The sequence below is a fragment of the Triturus cristatus genome, chromosome 7 (genome assembly GCF_964204655.1).
Source record: "Triturus cristatus chromosome 7, aTriCri1.1, whole genome shotgun sequence".
In the NCBI taxonomy this organism is placed as follows: Eukaryota; Metazoa; Chordata; class Amphibia; order Caudata; family Salamandridae; genus Triturus; species Triturus cristatus.
The window spans coordinates 358,976,418-358,996,376 of record NC_140590.1 but is presented as its reverse complement, the minus strand read 5'-3'; the positions used below and the strand labels follow the sequence as shown (position 1 = coordinate 358,996,376).

General features: G+C 42.5%; 1 protein-coding gene across 1 annotated transcript in view; it reads left to right on the top strand.

The window, feature by feature from the left end:
* RPL18 (ribosomal protein L18) overlaps nt 1-17,664 on the top strand; it is a 51,123-nt gene extending 33,459 nt beyond the window's left edge. The window contains exons 4-7 of the mRNA XM_085616524.1: nt 8,539-8,637; nt 9,555-9,678; nt 16,625-16,694; nt 17,543-17,664. Of these exons, the coding sequence (XP_085472650.1) occupies nt 8,539-8,637; nt 9,555-9,678; nt 16,625-16,694; nt 17,543-17,618 (369 nt within the window). The 3' untranslated portion in view covers nt 17,619-17,664. The remainder of the gene's footprint in view (nt 1-8,538; nt 8,638-9,554; nt 9,679-16,624; nt 16,695-17,542) is intronic.
* Nucleotides 17,665-19,959: the final 2,295 nt, after the last annotated feature.

Genomic DNA, 19,959 nt, shown 5'->3' with positions numbered 1-19,959 from the left:
ATAAAAACTCCAACCTTTCCATTCATTGTGTATGAGAGAAATAAAGTTGTTTCATCCATCTTTAAATGTTTGTCTTTTATTTGTGTATTTTGTGGTTCAAATGATCAAAAATGCTAAGGTTAGGGTTTTCCCAGCTTCCATTAACTGCTCAGTGGGGCCTCCTGCTATCAATGATTCAGTAGTGGACCCCGGTTTCCAGTAATTAAGTGGGTGTCAACTGATGTCAAAAGGTCAAGAACCATTGATAAGACTTTTGAAAAAGTTTTATATAGCGCAAACTAGACCAGAGACATCGGGTATCAGAGCGCTTTACATGAGTACCAGTTTTGTTACAGAAGTACACATTCATTTTTGTTAGGCACGGGGAGATTAAGTGTTTTGCCCAGAATCACAGGATGTTGAGCGTCGTTGCCGAGACTCGAACCCGGTTCCCCATGTCCGAGGTTGACTGCGCTAGCTGCAAGGCTACATCCTCTCAGACTTCAATGAGAGATTAAACAAAATAGGTTCAGGCTATCGAGGTGTCCGGAATTTCACCACCACAATGTTTTGGATTGTGGCAGTAATCTAATTTGTATTATTAATATGCTTAGTAACGTTTGAAAACGGAGTTTCGTCTCGTCACACTAAACTGTGGCTCCTTAAAGGATGTTGAGGTGACATTTTGATTGATCTTAGCAGGCTCTGAAAGAGGCATGAGGACTGTATTCTAGTTGAAAGTGGGTGTCATACACTGTATTATGATGTATATTGGAAGCGCCAACATTTTCACAATATGAATTAGACCAGCTCTTAACATTCTCTGACCTGTTCTCCATGTCGGGTGTAACCACTAGTTGGGGTTCCATTACATAGTAGACCTGTTTTATCTTGTGATGTTTTTAATAAGGAAGCACAGCTCTGTATTACTTATTCACATCAGTATAACAGCATTTTTAGGTCTAGCCTGCGGGAGGTTGCTCTATTGCCTGTAAGACTTGTGTCTAGTAATGAACCTGGACCCTGTCCATTGCTTACTGTTAGTTTGCACCATTGTCCCTCTTTTTTGCTACCTTCTAAATTGGCAGCAGTTGTAATTCGTCACTTTTCTGTGTGGCCTGTGGATCGAGCGCAGATTAATCTGCTTAATTAGTGTCCCTCTGCTAGTCATCGGCTAGTTGCATTGTGACTAAGTGATATTCTTGGTTAATTTTTTTTCTCCACTAGATGGCAACCAGGTGTTGGCTACAGACAAATGACGAGCACACTCGTCCTGTATCCAAAACCAGATTTTGAGGGGTAGGTTGGTGAAGGAGAGTTGAGTTTTTTCTTGCTTTTTTTTTTTCTTTTCTTTGTGAATATCACAAATAGACTGCTTATCAAGTTATGAAAAGGGTTCCAAACCTCCCACCCCCAACGGGCTGATCATCGAGGGCCAATTAGATACGACTAGGTGGCCCGTCACACTAGTTGAGGCATGCTTAATCGTCAGCGACGTCATCCCACCCTTATAAGGCGTTACTACTAAGCCTGATGCTCCCTCATTCAGAGGGCGGTCTTGATTAAAGCTAACTGAACTAGACAGGATCCAGATAAACTAAAAATACCTTCAGGTTAACACAGGATAATGCCTTTTTAATAGTGGGTACCTTAGGTGCAGCTAAAACCAACAAGCAGGCTGGCAGATATGTACAATGACCCATCCATCCGTGTTAAGCTAACATTTTTCTGCCCACAATCATGCCAATACTGGGCTGGGGCTTTCAACAGGACTAAAGGCGATCCCTATCAAAACTCCTTACACTAAGTAAATAAGTCTGACGTTGAGTTGTCTGAACATGAATACTACAATAGCAACCCAGGAAATCAGTGTTTCTAAAATAAGAGTAATATGCAACAGCAATATTCTATTCAGCTTCATGAATCAGTACATGTATGGCATTCAAGTGTCCATTCGCAAGCAATGTGATAATATACACTTATATATACTTCTGAGGTACTGCAAGCTAAGTGTTGGGTGGACACATGCTTGAGCCGAATTGTTAATCTGCTTACCATTATTCTGGGTGGCTGTTGTATCTGTTTCTACACAGATCTAACCCTCAGAGAATTTTAATATCTGCAAGTTTTCTATGCTAGCCTGAATGGTTGAGAATCCATCTTGTGGGGTGCGGTTTACTGATCCAAGTTCTCAATACCCCGGTCGTTATCTTATTATAAATTATAATAAGATAACGACCAGGCCTATAATGAGTAAAAGGTGACATAGTAAATATATCAGGAGAAGCTTGCCATCTGTCAAACAAAAAATAAGGTATAAAAGCATACACTAAACTGAAAAGATGCCCTGAACCCCAACTGAAAAGCTGCCCTGAACCCATTTGTAGCAGCTCGAGCAATAATAGTCTGGACTCTTCAGTGGGGGCTTTTCAGGACTTTCCCGTAATCAACTCGGTAGGGACCCAAATTGGTCTTGTGCTCTTGACCATCGCACTTTGTGCTTACATTGTGGAGGGTGCACAGTGGCGTACCTCCACGTCCATTACCAGTTACATGAGTTATCTGGATCAGTTATCCAGGTAACTTTTCTCTTGAATGGTCCATAGACCAGAAATTAGTGTTAAGCTATGAGCAGCATTGCTTTAATTTTTTCATTTTGCAAATCAAGCAAAATGTACAGTATTTGTGTTTCAGTGACTCCACGTTTTCTGCCATTTTTGGGGACATCTTCTAACAATAGAATTACATTACCATTTCATAATGCATTCTATGGAAACGTCAAGGATCCTGAATAAACATCTCCATGTTCCCTCCCAGTAACGTTTTGGGTGTGGATGGAGCCAAAATATGTTGACAGACAAATCAATTTGGCCACATCCTCTAAGGCATATCTGCATTTTGTCCTACCTACTGTAGCAATTTGAATCATTAAAAAGTAAATCCTACGTAGTATTTTCAATTTAGCCCATCCCTTATGGATACTTCCCTCTGAAACTGAAGTGCTTCTTCCATTCTCCACACTCAACATATCCAAGTCTGCTGTCAAACTTGTCAAACGAATGAATATTTTCTTTGTGTTGCATGTATAAAGTCCTAGCTATTTGTGATGAGGCGTTGAAGCACTTTACCCGAGGCAGCTCTCTGCTGTAGGAACCCAAGGTTAGTCCACTGTTCTTTAGTTATTGTGCATATTGGTACTAAACCTGTGCTCCCAAGGAAACCTTTCCAAGCATTCACATGTTTCTTCATGGTGGATTAAGTTACTAGGAGTTGGCTGTGATGGTAGTTAATGCAAATGGATTGTGGTATTATCCAAGCTAAATGGGATGCGTTACAATGGATTCATGATCTTTGAAATGAGGTATGGGCAATTTTCAGAATTGTAATAATGGTGATTACGGCCAACATAACAGGATGTGTTTACAGAGGAGGCATTCAGGGATGGGGAAAAAAGGTATTCAAAGGAAGAAAGGGGAGGCGACAAATTGAAGTGAACTTATTTAGCGCCTAGACGCCTCTGGGTATTAGTTGCGCTACATTAATATATAAATGCATGATAGCAATATAGCTGGCTCTTTGAGAGCGCATGCAATCTGAAGACGCAGCAGTGAAGAAAGCAGCATAATTTGTGATCTAGTGCTCTTACATATTTTGGTGGGTACTAGCTTCAGAGAAAGTCTGTCTATCCACTGCCCAACTACCAATAGGCAACCTCTTCAGCATCGACATCCTTATCAGCTCAGGAGTTAAGTGTTGAGTAATTTCTGGATAAATATATTGGAAATTATAATAGATTCAGGCAGTCCTTGAAGGAAGCAATTAGCTCTTGATCATAGCTACATGAGAGTATGCACGGTAAATGATGCAAGCATTTAAAAATACATACTGGAAACGCTGTAGCTCAAGTCTTCTGCTGTTTACGCATAGTTTTCTCATATTTCATAAGCAAAATGGACCTGTTGGGTGACTTTGGTTTTGCATGGCACAAGATCGGGGAGAGAAGGGCCTCCTAGTCAGTGGATATGTATTGCCTTTTTTCCCCTGTGGTTGAATAGTGGCGATCCAGACTGAAGTGAGAGGAATTGGGACAGGACTACATTTGAAGACAGCTGGTTAGTTTTTTTTTTTCGAGCTCTGATTGTAGGGGTGCTGGGTGGGACTTAAGTTTCTGATGAAGGTGAGAACGTTTCTTGTCTATTCCTTGTTGAGGTCAGATGTTTTGGAGATCAAAGCTTTCACAATTCTTTTGTTCATGTGGTGGGTGCAACCAAAATGTGTGTGGTTGGAAATACTTTACAGTTTCACAAACGCTGATACTAACTTGCAAATATGGTTTACAGTTATCTAGAAAGACACTAGTTTTGATTCGAAGTTGGTTGTAAAGACATCTGAGAAGCAAATTAAAATAACTTGTTGGGAAGTTACCTGACTTGTGGGTGCATTTGATGCTTGTAACTGAAAGAGTACTGTTAGAAGTACAAATCTTCTCAAGCCACCATTGTTCTGTAGGACACAGGCAAGTAAAGCAGTCTCAAGCGCAAGTTACTGAAGGTCCAAATTTGCACATTGCTTTGGAGGCTGTGAAAGTGCGCATGCCAGTGCCCTGATTTTTGCTGCATTTACTGCAGGTAAAGTGTCTGGGTTGGGTTGAGCAGAGCCCCATGGCTGCCATCTTTAGACTCAGCTTGGCATACAGAGGGAGAATAAACGGACACTTCTGGCATTAGAGATGCACTAGGCCCCCTCCCTCTGTGGCAGGAGAGGCGGAATGATTGTACAAAAAAAATATATTGGAAAAAGTCTGCATATAGGATGGATTGCAGCAGGGGCAACGATTCCTGGCTTGTTTGGGTATGGCAAATGCAAAGACATGGTGACTGGTGGAATGCTTAAATTCATCTCGGCCACTGGCAATCGCTTGAGCACATTTCAATCCTTTGTTTTTCACCCACCGTGCCACCCCAGTTCATACCCAGCTATATGCAAATCAGTCTTGACCCTGCTCCTCAGGGGATCGGGTCAGCCCAAACTGCCAAGCCACCCATGAACCAGAACACAAGCAATCTAGCATCGGTAAAGCTTTACAATTTGAGCTGGGCCGTTTCTGTGAGGAGCATGCTCAAGACTGATTTGCTTATGGCAGAGTCCAAATGGAGGTGGCATGGTGATCAAAAAAAATATTGGAATGCTACCCTGTGCAACTGCAAGTGGTTAGACTTATTGCAATCAGCCTTCCATCCCCTTTTGTATGGTTCTTGTTGAGACATGGAACAGATCAGATGGGCTCCCAATACTGAGATCAATGTAAAAATACCAGATGAACGGGGATCTGGTGAGATGCCCCTTTTACGGCGGGTGGTGTAGAGATCTGTATTGGGTACTATGATGGGATCGAGAGATGTTCAAATTGGAGAAAGAGGAGGGCTCCCGGGGGGTGTCGGGTGCCACGGGAATGTGGCAGGGTAAAGGGTACTTGAGGAATTGGAGGAAGATTAAATGGAGAAATGTATGTTATAGGTAGAGCCCTGTAGGAGCTTTAGCAACCTGTGTGAGGTAGTGGGGCGTACAAGGGTGTGCAAGTTACCAGTGAGGGGAGTCGGGTACCAGTGGAAGGTAATGGGTTTTAGAGTGTATTTGAAATATCAATGGAAGGCATGATAGTGGTAACGCCCCAGAGGGGCATCTGGTGCCAGTGGATGGGTATATGCATCAGTAGGAGGTGGACTAGAGCGAGCGATCCGGAGGGGTTGCAAGGTTAAGTTTGTGTGAAGAGTATCGGGGAGAGCAAGTCGAGTGATGTGGTACAGGATCATGTATGGCAGAAATAGTGCTCAGGGATATGATTTGGTAGGTCAAGATGTTGGTGTATTAGAGAGGTATAGGGGGGTACTTTTTTTTTTTTTTACAGAGGGACGAAGTAATTTTCCCATAATCACACAAAATTGAGCTATAGAAGGCATCGGACAATACAGGGGGGAGGCCCTACAATGTGTGTGATGCAGGATAAGGAAGTGTTGGATTGAGGGAGGGCTCCAGAGGAGTATTTAGTATCATTGAAACTGGGAGGTTTCATGATCATGTGTAATATCAGTGACAGATTGGCGAGTGTTGTGTCCATTCTATAAAAGACCCTGTTCTCTCGTGGGAGAAAATTGGGTAGAGAACAGTGTGATGGATCAGTTGGAGGTGGGTTAGATAGGTGTCTGGTAAATGAAAAGCCCTGAAGAAGTCTCTGGTACCAGTAAAAGGCTATATGGAAAGGTGTTTGGTGTATCACAGGATGGCCTGATATGGTGTCTAGGAGAGGGGTTGCTAGGAAGCGTGTGTCTAGTACTAGTAGGAAGTCCTAATATTTAAAAGTATCACAACAATGGGACTGGAATGTGCATCTTAGAGGGGGCTTCCAGATTAGCTTTGGTTATAAGTGGAAAGTGATGACTGTACAGAGGCGTCTGTAGGATCAGAGGGAGGCATAATTGTCATTGGGAGCACTGAGAGGAGCATCTGCTATTGGCAAAAAAACACTGGCATTTCTGCTCTACAGATGTGCATGGGAGATGTGATGGAGCAGTGTCAGGAGAGGGGCATGTCGCCTACCAGTAGAAGACATGGGTTACAGAGGGGTTGTGGAGAGGTTCCTAAATGGCAGGATTCAGGAAGGCAATGGGATAGAAGACATGCAAGGTGTCGGTTGGGGTAAAATGTGTCAGGTAGAGGAGCAGTGAACACCAGTGTATGATGATTATGGTGAGGGTAGTGGTATAGAGCGCTGTGTGGTAAGCAAGGGATACTGGATAGAAATGTCTGTTAGAGTCAGAGGTGAGCCGTATAGTAGAAAACAGTGGGGCACAAATTAGTATTGTGAGGTATCTGGGAGGAGTGAAGGACTTGAATTAGGGAGTTATATAGTATTAGAAAGTGATGTATAGGGAGCATATAAGTGAGTAGGTGGTCATTTTATAGGGATGGGGAAACAAAGATTGAGGCACACTTGACACACATCTCTAAGGGTGTCTAGTGTCCAAAGGTAATATGTGCAGTATAAGGAGTACTGTCCTGTCTGTAGTTTTAAGTTGTGTTTCTGACACTGCTCGGCCTGTGCCGTGTCGCTGCCAATGACTGATTCAGACCTTCAATCTGTGCAATATGCCCAGATGTGGGTCCCATGCTCACTACGCCACTGGAGTCAAGCTATCCTGGCTGATGACGGCTGATAGCCAGAAACCGGTCCTTGGATGCTTGATTCCGGTCCAGGGAAGACATGGCTTGGCAGTTTGGGCTGGACTGTTCTCATGAGGCACAGGGGCAAGACTGATTTGCATATGGCCATGTCTGAACTGGGGTGGCGTGGTGAGCAAAATAACGATGGATTAAACCCAGATCTGTGACTGGGGTTGAATCTTTTGCCAATGTGCAACATTTCGTCCCTCTTGTGTTCTGCTGAAATTAGTTTATAAACAAAGCTACTGAAATTATTTGATATGTTTTCCACATAATATACATATGCCACATTTGCTACAACCACTGTATAATACGCATATTTGAACAAAAAAAGTTTCCGACTCAAACTGATCAAAAGCAGTGGTGATTCACCTCTCGCTTATTGCTGTTTTTGAGTGTTAAGATGGCACTAAGGAACCTTTGCACTGGCAGTATTAAGATGTGCCAAAATGACACGGTAGTAAAGTAATACGATCTCAAATGAGATGAATTACCCCACATCATTTTCCGTTTCTTGCTGCATAATATAGTTAATCCTGCCGCATAATTTGGCTCCCTGTTGGGCCAAATTAGCCCATGTTACATATCACTTGAAGTGAATATGTCTGCAGAGTTCAGTTGTGCAGGAAACTAGTTTCACAGGAAGGAAATCAAAATGTCATAATGAAGTTGTAGTACAAGCCAGTTTCCTTGTGGTTTTCAGGGTTGGTATATGACTATTGGCTCTGGTACTCCGGTTTGGGGGTCTTAATAATGCATTGTGTAAAGCATTTGGGTGCCAAAGCCATAGTAACGAATGTAATCAAATTTTTGCCTTCTGAATGGGTGAGAGAATACAAGTTACCCAGTTAAAGGGTTGGGTAAAAAGCTTATGATCTAGGGCAGAGGCAAACCCGAGAAAAGGAAGGAAAAAATAGAATAAAATCGAGGAAATGAGATTGCCACAAAGGACAATAAATAATCAGTGTACTTACCCAAGCCCACTTGTACATTGATATTGTACATCATTGTGTTTTCCTCCAACAACCTTGTCTGTTGGAGAGTCCTAAAATTGGTTAAAAGGAAGTGGGCCACTTGTGGTATTATCGACATGGATGCAAACTATAAACCTGCCCTTTATTTAACCATGCTTCTAATCTGTCGCTGGAGCATGTATAATTGATTGGTTTTACACGCCTATTTCCCAGAGATTACAATGTATGCTGAAACTAGATGCAGGCAGATACATTGCCTGGTAAACAGTAATCTTTAATTCTCCTTGGAACTCCGGTGGTATGCTTTCTTGTTGAACCCACGCCTCTTAATCTTCATTAGTTTTCATATCTGCCTCCTTCACAGATCCGCAAGATGAAACTGCAGGGGCGAGACAACAAGACTGCAGTGGTAGTGGGATGCATCACAGATGACGTTCGCATTCAGGACATCCCCAAACTCAAGGTACTTTTGCAGATTACTGAAGAAACAGGCCAGTTTTCGATGTATTTTTTTTGTTTTTAGTGATACTTTGACCAGGATGTGACAAACAAGGGTGTATATCGGTTCTGGTTCGCAACCTGTGGTCCAGGGATACCAGGGGGGCTTTCTCAGAGTGGTATGCAACTAATTTGAAAATTAAATATTAACATTAATAAAGTGTATATAAACAAAGAAGCTAAGTGTACAATTTTAAAAACATGTATATATGAAGGAATTTAAAATTGGAGACTAAAAACTAAAAAATTATCCTCTGGTTGATTTGTGGGAGCAGTGCAAGTGAATCAGACGGAATATAGTATTGATGAGTAGCCTTAATCGAGTTTAGAAAAGTTCCAACATTCATATTAAAATAAAGCTTGATTTTTTTTTTTTGTGTGTGTGTATTTGCAAATTAAATGTCATGATTTGTTTTTTCTGTTTTGTATATTGTTCAAATCATCCACAATGCGAAGGCTCGTGCCCTCGAGTAGCAGTTTTGACTCAGTGAGGCGTCCCCAGATTCTATATTCAGGGGGAGGGGGTTTGCCTGTGTTCAATTAATGGTTTCATTGGTAGTCCCCAGAAGTCACAGTTGAGAACCAATGACAAACCTATTCATTCACACTTGGATAGCCCTATGTTGGATAATGGAAGCTAGATATATTAACATACTATTGTAGCGAGCACAGTGCTAGAAATGTATTCGCCAACACAACACTGTATATGTCCTTGTCCCAGCATATCAACAGATTGATATGAACAAAGAATGCATAGGCCTATAGAGGCTCCTAACGCCCAGAGAGAATGATTATTGATTTTTTTTTGGGGGGGGGGGGCGGCTACACTTATTTGTATTTAGATCACCATTTTAATCGCCCTCTTTCATTCAACATTGTCAGGTCTGTGCCCTAAAAGTCACTGATGGTGCCCGCGACCGCATCCTGAAGGCTGGAGGCCAAATTATGACATTTGATCAGCTGGCCATGCAGTCACCCAAGGGGGAGAACACTGTGCTACTCTCAGGTGAGATATGGTTCCTTTTCCCGTCATCTGACCATCCTCACACAACCCCACACACCACTATGTACCATTGTGAATTTCTCTGGTAGCTAAAAAGAAGGGTTAAGTGTTTGAGACAGTTGTTGGAATGACTGCAAAAATCCTCAAATTTTTCAACAAATTGATATTGCAGCACTTCTTTGAAATGTCACTTTTACAGAACATCTCCTTTTTTGGTGTAAATTGTTGTTTTTCTATGATCTTTTTCTATAGTACAAAACCAGCTACATATTTGTAGCTTCTGTTTGAAGTTTAATTTTATATTTGGTACAAAATTTTAGCTTTCGAATAAGTCAAACTCTAGTGTTTTCTCCCCCCTTTCCCAAACAGCGCGCGCGCACATTTCCTCCCAGACACCCATTCAGCCCCCACCCTTCAGTCACTTGGGCCATGTTCCACTTTTTCTGTGACCAAGTGAGCTGAATGTCTGGTTACACTGTCTTTAGGGAGAAAACTGAAGTGGTCAGTGTTCAAAGTCCCCTAACTAGATACCATTTGTAAAGAAAATGAAAAAATTATATTTATAAAGTGCTCTTTTCCCTGTAGGTGTCCAGGCGCTAATGCTTCTAGAGGAAAACGGAGCAGATATAGACCGATAAGGCTTCGTCGAAAGAGGGCAAATTTGGTTTACGTTTCAGCTCAGCTGGCATCGAGTTTCAAAGTTTTGTGGTGCAGTTTATTTAAAAAAAAAAAAACTTTTGTAATCAACGCATCCACAGAGCATTTTATTTTTGTTATATTTACTTGGGCTCTTTGTGGCGGTTTCCTGATTGCCAGTAAGAACCGGAAGTCAGAGATTTAATGATTCTTAGGGTGGCTATTTAGCCCGCCTCTCTTTTTGCTTCTCCATTGGCTGGCTTCCTAAACTGAGGCCAGCCATAGGAGGAGAGAGCCGTCCCTCCAAATAGGCTCAGTCTTTTTCAGATTCGGGGGCGTGTTCCGTGCTCTTCTTTCCACTTTTTAGCCACGCCCTTTTTTAGGTGTGTTTTTCTCTCCTCCAGCCAATGGCAAGAGGAGAGAAAAAAAAACTCCCCCGAATCCGAAAACGCCACTGCGTTTCTCCGAGGCATTTCTGCTTTGCCTCGGAGAAAGGCAGTGGTTTTAATGGCGTCCTCTCCCCCTGCTCTCGGCTCCCGTGTTCGGCACATACCTTGTGTATACTTGGAAGGCATTTAATTACAGATTGTTGTGCCTTCTTATGTACGTATGATTGCATTTTGCCTGCCCAGGCATGTTTTTATGCCTAGGCGCCTTTTGTGTGATTTTCTATATTTGTATGTATGATGGTCTGTGCTCACTCCCTTTTCCGCTCCGTATCAACGGATTTCCTTTTAAATCCATGGTTAATGTTGTCTTCTGCACAAACTTCCCTCCCCAATAATACTCGTCCGTCAATCTTCCACATCCCATGCATCTAATCAGCAGTCTTTTTCCTCTGTCCCCCTTGAACCTATCCCTAGCCCACCAACCCAACACCCCCCGTCTCACCCCACCCTGGAAAGCAGTGCACAGCGTCAGTTTACCGGGCTGGGAGCGAGGTGCCCTCCCCTATCCACATCCCTCTACTGCAGTAGCCTAATCTCTCCTGTCCGTCACAGTGCTAGAACAGGCGTGTCCTGTGACGTAGTTTCCGGCTACCCAAATCCTTGCTAGCTGCTGCGGCTTCAGCACAGTAAAGGCTTAGACTCTGCAGAGAGAAGATATGCGCATCATGGGGTCCGTTCCTGTCGCCCTCTGTCTCCTTTTGAGCGCTGGATACATCGAGGTAAACGAAACATCTCAAACCAATTTTGGCCGGAATCCGAGACGCGCTCTTGAACGGTTTTTGCCACCAGTCCGGATTTGGTGCACCGAAGACTGTGCACAGCATGGGAGTGCGCCACTTTGGTCGGCGGGTGGGAGGAGTACACTAGTTACCTGCTGTGAATACCCTCCGTTTCTAGAATGGTATCGCCTCCCTTTGTGTGCTCTGCGAGTCAGGGCTGGCTCAGCTGGAGAACAGTGGTGTTGCTATTAGCACACCTTTAATTTCGCAGCTAAAGCAGTATAGAGGCAGTTGTTTGCTAATGCCCCTTTTCCAGTTGACACCCCTTTTCTTTTGCGTTCCTTTTAATTGTTGCAGGGTAGACTGAAGGGCAAATAAAGGCGTAGCCCCAGTAGACCAGGTGTACGGGGGAGTTACCCCTTCAGTCTTAAAGTAACACTACTATTTGCTAGCGTCGTCTGTTCACGTGAGCAGTGTGAAACATACATCAAGAAATTATAAAATTGTATATAGTGAATAGCATTTGTTGGATTCGTTTCCAAAATAGTTTCTTTAACCTTCACACTCACTTCTATTGAGCTAACCCCGACGTGGGAAACTAATAATTTATTTTCAATCAACATCAGAACTCGGAAACTACTACTTAGAATATTTACAAAACACATTAAATGAGCTAGTAATGCTCAAGTCCTTAACTACATCTCAAAGTTATGTCCAAGCCAAAATGATTTACAGTTGTAACCCACTTGCATGATTCTTACAAATGACCACAGATTAAACTAATTATCATGCTCGAGTGTCGTTATCCCTGCGAATACCCATACCCTGGGGTCGATCCTGGGAACTCACCACTAGAGGCCCTGTCTGAACACAATTTCTCTTTTTGCCCCAAAGTGCCTCCCACGTAGGAGTAGTAAAAAGAATGGGCTCCCATCCGGTGTCCAAAAACTGCCAACTCCCTCTGTGGACCAAACTAGAAAAAAAAATGTTCATGCAAGGCCTTAATGTGTTAAAATGTGAGATGCAAAATTCCCTGGCAAATTCACTCTTTCTGACTCAGTAATTGACTCGATCTCACTACCTCACTCTCTCTCTCTCAAATACACTAAGTCACTTACACTCACTCTTTCACTACATCACTCTATCTCACTACTTCACTCTGTTTCTATCTTAATACCTCACAACATCCCTCACTACCTCACTCTCTCTTTCACTACCTCAATCTTTCGCTATCTCACAACATCACTCACTGTTTCTATCTCACTACGTCAGAAAATACCTCACTCACTCTTTCACTACCTCACTCTATCTACCTCACTCTCTCACTACCTCACTCTCTTTCACTACCTCACTCTATCTCACTACCTCACTCTCTCTCTGCTAATGCAATAGGTATCACATATGCAAAAAAAAACTAATGCCAATAGAAATGACAATGCCATTTATTTAGGGATACAAAAATGATAAAACAAAATTAGCAATACCAATAGCTCTACCTATAATATTGCCGAGACCATTGCATTGTAAATGCTTGTTTTGTTTTGTTGCTCTGTCGTACCCTGTGGTGGTTGGGGTTTAAATACTCTGATCTTTCTTGCCCCACTCTTTGCCCCTCTTTGCGTTTCTTCACGCACACTGTCTCCCATGCATACTATTTTAAAATGTGGAAGAAAGCAGCTTTACAACATTGTGATTTGTGATCGTGGTTGATATATGGTGGTTATTTTGTCAAACTTGTTTTTATTACATTTTTCAAGAGTTATCATAGAACATGGTAATACCTTCAATCGTTCTACCCGTATACAGCTGTTAGCAATCTATTTTCTTGTGCAGTTTTTCTCGGTTGATCAGTCTTATCTTTAAAATGTCTGATTTGGTAGTACCTTGAAATAAACATTACATTTCAAAATCTTTCTTTAAACTAAACCCTCCCTAAGCCTCCCACTTCCCATAAACCGTTCCCCATGAGAGATCACTGTAGCACTGCCTCCACTTGTGAGCGGAAGACAGACCAGTGCGAGAAAGGAAAACTTCGAACTATATTTCAAAAAAAGGTGAAAAACATCGGGGTAAGCTCTGGTGTGGGCAAAGGCACTTATTCAAATTGGAACAGGTGCAGCGCTCTCCACCTCGTAGGACAGGTCAGCTACCTATCTAGCAGAAGGCTGCTAGATAGGTAGCTGACTAGGGGGCCCCAGGCATGTTCTAAGTTATTGAACGCATCCCTATAGATATCGCCCATACACTCCATGGTGAGTGCTTGCCACAGACGTCCCTGCCCTTATGTTATGGCTGGAGCTTCTGTCTTTCAGGAAGCGGCCAATGCTTTTTTGGCCGCCCCCAGACAAAGCCACATTATGGCCTGGTCGGCTGTCGTTTGGTATTTCAGTCCCGGTTCTCAAAGACCCAGCAGCGCAAAGTCTATGGTGGTTATTTTGTAAGGTGTAAGGATTTTTGTGGTCAATCCCTACCTAAACTTCTGCTGGTCATTACATGTCGTATTCATCAAAGGTTTTTTCAGCGTAAGTAGCATGATCCGCTGAATTAATCCCCTGCATTTGCACTTGGCCAGTGTCATTACAACTTTTAACACTTTATTTTTCATAAATGACAGAAGTATACAGTATCATCCTCAGGAGACAAGCATTTGTTGAGCAAGCCAAAGCACATTATAACCTTTTTAGCTGGTTTCTGGGAAGGCTTTATCTCATTCTAAATAGCTGAATCTTAGTCCTCCGTTACTCCCTTCTTTTCTGTGGCAGAACCCTGGATCATTGCTTTGAATGCATCCCAATAAACGTTTAAGGAAGGTGTCGGAATGGTTATTTTTCCTGATCTAGTTCTGACCCATTTTCACTCGGTTACTGGGTCTATAAATAACTGGGTACCTTTTTCCAACCCCCAGTGGCAAGGTTGCCATCCCCTCCCAGCACCACCATTCCCCTCCACATGTGCTCTGTAGACGCAGCCTCATGGAGAGGGAGAGGTAATAATTTCTTGTAATGTCCTGTGGACACATGAGTAGGAATACTTATTCCTTGAGTCTGTCATATCCTGGTCAGCAAATTCTCCCTTCAGTTTTTCTGACACTTTTTTAGTATTAGTAGATTTGTGCACATCCATCTGTATTGTGAATACCATGCTATATTAAAGTCCCCTAGATATATTGTCCCAAGCTGCTCCTTCGTGTTCTTGTATGACCATCTAAGAATATGTTGGAAGCATACAAGTAGAATGAGTTGTTTCCCCTATAGTTGTGTGCATCTGCCCTCAGCGTCGCAGGTGACTCCATGATGTTTTTTACAAATTGTTTGTAAAGAATGCCTACCCCGGCTTTGACTTGGCTGGAGCACAAAACTGTCCGGCATTGCTTGAATTTCATTTTGAATGAGTTGGTCTTCAACATTGCAATAGTCTATGAACTCTTAACTTATCGCTAGGGATTTCCGAAAATATCATTCAAGGACTTAGCAGTATTCTATTGAATTTATCTAAAATATACAGAAAAGTTATAAGACTTGTCTGTAAGCCAGCATGCATCCTTCCTGTGGTCTCCACTGATTGATCAGTTAACAGGATTAGCCAGGCTGTGTTGAAGTGATAAGTGACACCCAGGGAGATGCTATATCTTGTAGTAGGATTCTGCTCTACAGGAATGCCAGAGCAGGGGGAGGAGTCATAAGCTATGGATTTTCAAAGGGCGTTAGGACAGGCAGGGAATGCCAGGTCCAGCTACCCCTCTAACCGTCTGAACCCTGCCAGATGGCAGACTTAAGGAAAGAATTTGCAGATGTCCTGGGAGGTGATTTATGGAGATGACCCATACTGTATGTTATAACTAGTTGTTGCTCCTTTGCTGAGACTTAAGCCATATTGAATTTTGGAGAAATGGTGCTTTCTGGGAGACCATTATGCCACACTTTGGAGGAAGTTGTCATGCTATGGGGTCTTGCCTTGCACCTCATTGGACAGGAGTGCCCCCCCTGCTTGACCTCAGAATACTGAATAAGTATCTGAGAGGGACAGAGACTTTCAGATCTGCTTTAAACATGTTGGGACCCCCAGAGGAACATCAGGATGAAGTACCAGAGGTTTGGAGCAACTTAGGAAAAAAGTTCCTTAAGCGGACACTCATCACGGAGAGCCTCAACTTTTTAACATGAAATTGCCCACAAGTCACTCTGTCCTTGCTTTTGTAACAAATATTCTTATTCTAATACTATTTTAGGGCGTTCACTGTCACCTCATAACACTTTCTTTCAATGCAGGATGCTTCTTGATTATTTAGCCGATTATGGGTGTCTAGCAGTAATTTCACTTCTCCTGTAAAGTCCCCTGGTGTCTGGGTTTAGATGCATCATGTCCATTTACACTTTGGGTCTCACTGGTATTGTTCCAATAGTAGTAGGAAGCCCACTGGTCTGGTGTACTTCTAGTTGCTGTTCTCTTCCTACGCACTCCGTTCTCACTGTCAGCCATTGTGCCTCCTCCATCGGAAGTTAGCTCTCCTGGAAGACATTACAGGGCTGTTGTCAGTTGGTTAAAGTTAGACCATTTATCAATGAGTATCACTTCTGTCCAAAGGGTTATGTTCATATTTCCCTATTCAAAAGTAATGTCTTCAGTTCATCTAAAATGGACTATATTTGACATTTAATAACCATTTCTGGGCAGATACGGTAGGGGCACAGTGTTTTGCCTTTTTACAACTTTCCCTGTCTAGCCAAGAAAATGAAGGGGTAGCCATATGAAATGGTTTGTTTTGTAAATAACATGCCTCTTGGGGTTTTGTATTAGCTGTGTAGAAAGCTGGGCACATTCCTTGCACCCTACATCTTAGTTAACGAACAAAGCAGTTTTAATTTCATTAGCAAAACTGTGTGTATTTGTCTGCGCCAAGGGTTGTACATATACATTGGGATTGCTCATTTAATGCAGAGATTCTGTAAATGTAAGCTTCCTTTATACATAGTTTACATTTGCATGACGACGCCTTGTACGTCCTGCGGTTCAGTCAATTTCTGTACTACATATATAGAAGCCAGACTGACTTGAATAGTTCTGTGGTTTTTATATTGAAACTTTTTTTTTATTATTGCAGTTAGAAATCTTTGTCGTAACCTTGATTCCCTCCTTTTCTTGTAGGTCCTCGCAAGGGCCGTGAGGTTTACAGGCACTTTGGCAGAGCTCCGGGTACACCGCACAGCCGCACCAAGTGAGTACCAATACTTTGAATGGGGGAAATTACTGGGCCGGGACTGGCTTAACATTAATAAACACTTGACGTAGTACATAATTAAACATATACAACGTGATGGCCTGGTATTAAGAGCAGTGTTCGGGGCCTACACACTTGTTTATAACCAGTCTTGATTGTTCGTGGGTCATCAGTGGTGGTCTAGTCTGCAGCTGTCTGTGTGTACCTACAACAGACCAAGATATCCTCTACACTCCAGGACGTTAAGGACCGTGTCACCAGTCCTGCTCTTTTCACCTATAAATCATTTGTTTCACGTTAGTCGAATTTAGTTCAGTGGAAGCAAAACCAGAGCACACATTCACAAGTTTTGTACTTAAAACTGTCTCTGACCGCAGGCCATCGCTCATCTTTTCTAGCATTGTCTTCTCTTGTAATTTTAATCCTGTATTTAGGTCATTCTTTAACCTTACTACTTCTGTGTACCAAACTCAAAATATAGTATGTCCAAAAATGATAAATTTTTTGAATTCTTGAACATTAGTTTCATATTGTATTTGGCCAATATGTCCAAGGTAACCTTTAGCTCGAGATGACTGTTGCAAAGGATGCAGTGCTCCAGGCCTGGCCACCCCTGTAACTGAAGATAATCAGGACTACAACTACAAGAGCACATTATTAGTATATTATTTAGAAACCCAGGTTATGAGCACTGCATTTTTAGGTGGAATTAAATAAAATGGGGGAATTGATGTAATGCCAGATTACAGATGTGTTTTTATCCCACTTTATCAAAACTTGCTTGAAATTAAAGCTTCCGCCCCCCTTCCTCCATTGTTAATGCTTGGTTTTTCTTTCTTTTTTAGGCCTTATATCCAGTCTAAGGGCAGGAAGTTTGAACGTGCCCGAGGTCGCAGAGCCAGCAGAGGCTACAAGAACTAAAGACCCAGTTTCCACTTTGTGTATAATAAAAAGAACTTTCAGTTTCCCTCATTGTCTGCTGTTTTGCTTATATTATTTGATAAATTGGCTTCATTCTTTGCCATCCAAGCCATGTGAAAACTATAGGTTTGATAGCATGTGTGACTGTAGATAACATGCTCTGCATACTCCTGCCATCCAGTGTTGGGTTCAAAGTTGTACAACTTGTTTTTCTTCGAAGAAGTCTTTCAAGTGACTCCTCCTCTCAGTGATATTGCTTTCTCTCCGCTGTCCGGTTCAGATATGTCTGCCTCTCCTCCGTGTTGAACTCCATTCGGTACAGATGTCAAACTATCATCGGTTTGGGCATCAACTGATTGCCTGTCGGGGGACCGACCGTCTTTGGCCTACACTTTCACATGCGTCATTGGTGCTGAGGATGTGTTCCTAGTGGAATGCTCAGGAAAGGTATGACGCGCGCTGTGCACATCACCTAAGAGTTGCACAGCCTTTTATACATTTGTGCTCAACATTATACACTTACTCAGAAGTATTCAAAAGTTCATCCAATTTATTCATTTCTCAATAGTAGTCTACCACGTCAAAGGTACGAGGTTCCATAATTTCATGCATTGTTTGCTCTGGAATTGCCCATCCGGGCCTAATCACAGGCACGTTTAAGAAACTCGAATCCTCCATTTACAATTCAGTTCACCCAATGCATTTCGATCATAATTGATCTTAGTCAGGGGTATCTGCAATAGTTAATAAATAAATATCAGCCCAACAAAAATAGTTCATTATATGGCAGCAATAAATTAACTCACCCTTCTATTAAAACTTTTTGCCTTCAAACAAAACATTTCAGTGTCGCCAAAAATTCCCTTCTGTTTGTGTTTTGTACCAGTCACCTTCTACCCTTCATTTATCAACCACCACCCATTCACCAATGTCCCATAACCAAAAATATAAATGTAAAGTGCAACATTACCATCATTACACTAATACAACAAGATATAAATCATGAATCACAAATGCTACCTCTAAATATCCTCCCCAATTTACAAATAATCAGATTTACGAAGGTTTTTGTCCCCAGTTATCACCTGCAGTAATCCTGCCAAAATGTAACTTCCTCCTTTCTCTAGTGGAATGGACATCTTTTTTTTTTTTTTTTTTGCCTGCAGTGTCATGCCAAACTTCCACATATCAAACAATGCCAAATGTACAACCTTTGAATGTCTCACGATCACCGCAAGGCCAACTGTGACGCCTGCTAGCCTTTCAGATTAGAAAAAAAAAACTTGGTGATCGAAGAGTGTGTCGACTGGTGATATATACTCCCAATGTTTCCTGTGGGAAGCATTCCTAGGAGGAGCCTGCTGCTGAGGTGTAAGACGAGGCATTCTCTGCAGATTTCCGGCTCTGATGTGGAGGATGAATTATAGTACACCCTGGCACTCAGGCAGCACACTAGTACTGTTGCCCCTGCCTCAATGCCCGAAAACATTAACCCCCTCACCTTTTGGAGATCACCTCGCTACGGAAACGCTTATGTACCGGTCTATAAAATAAATAAAATACTTTGAAATAAAAAAAAAATCACCAGACTGCCACTGCTATCCGTCCATGGTCTGATCTGAAGAGCTACTTAGGATACCCTGCTTTTGGACCTGGCACTGAAAACCTCCAACAGTAAGTCCTCTGGTTCAAGAGCATAACTGTCTCCACTAAGCGTTTGGGACTGACGAGGCAACCAGCTCCATCTCTTTTGGTGCTGGACCAAAAATCTTACATTATCTTTAATATGAAAGCGACCGAGCCAAAACCTTAGAAGAGATCCTCGATTTCCATGTCCCCGGTCAAGCCTATACTTCAAGAAATGGACATTAGACATAGAAATCCACATTCCAGAAGGTACAGGACGAATTATAGCCTCTTCTCCACCGAAGAGACCTGTAACTTTTGAGGAGCAATTGGACGTTCTGTACCTCTCAGAGGAACATGGACAGGGCTGCCAGCCCTACACATCCTCCACCACTACTACATCCACCTCCACCACCACTACATCCCCCAACACCTTTTCCAGCATCACCACCATCCCCTCCACATCATGAGCCTCTTGGATAATACACCTCCAGGTTCACCTAATTCTCACACGGGTATAGGGGACCTTGATCCTAGGGACATTTAGATACAGACCTCATGACTCCCAGTGACCCAGATCTTTACCCAGCTAGTTGCTCCCCTCCTGAAGATGCTAGTGCTTACCAGCAAGTAATTGCTAGGACATCTACTTATCATGGAGTAAAACTATCATTAGAACAAGACTTCCTCTTTGATGCTGTCCAACTCGAAGACA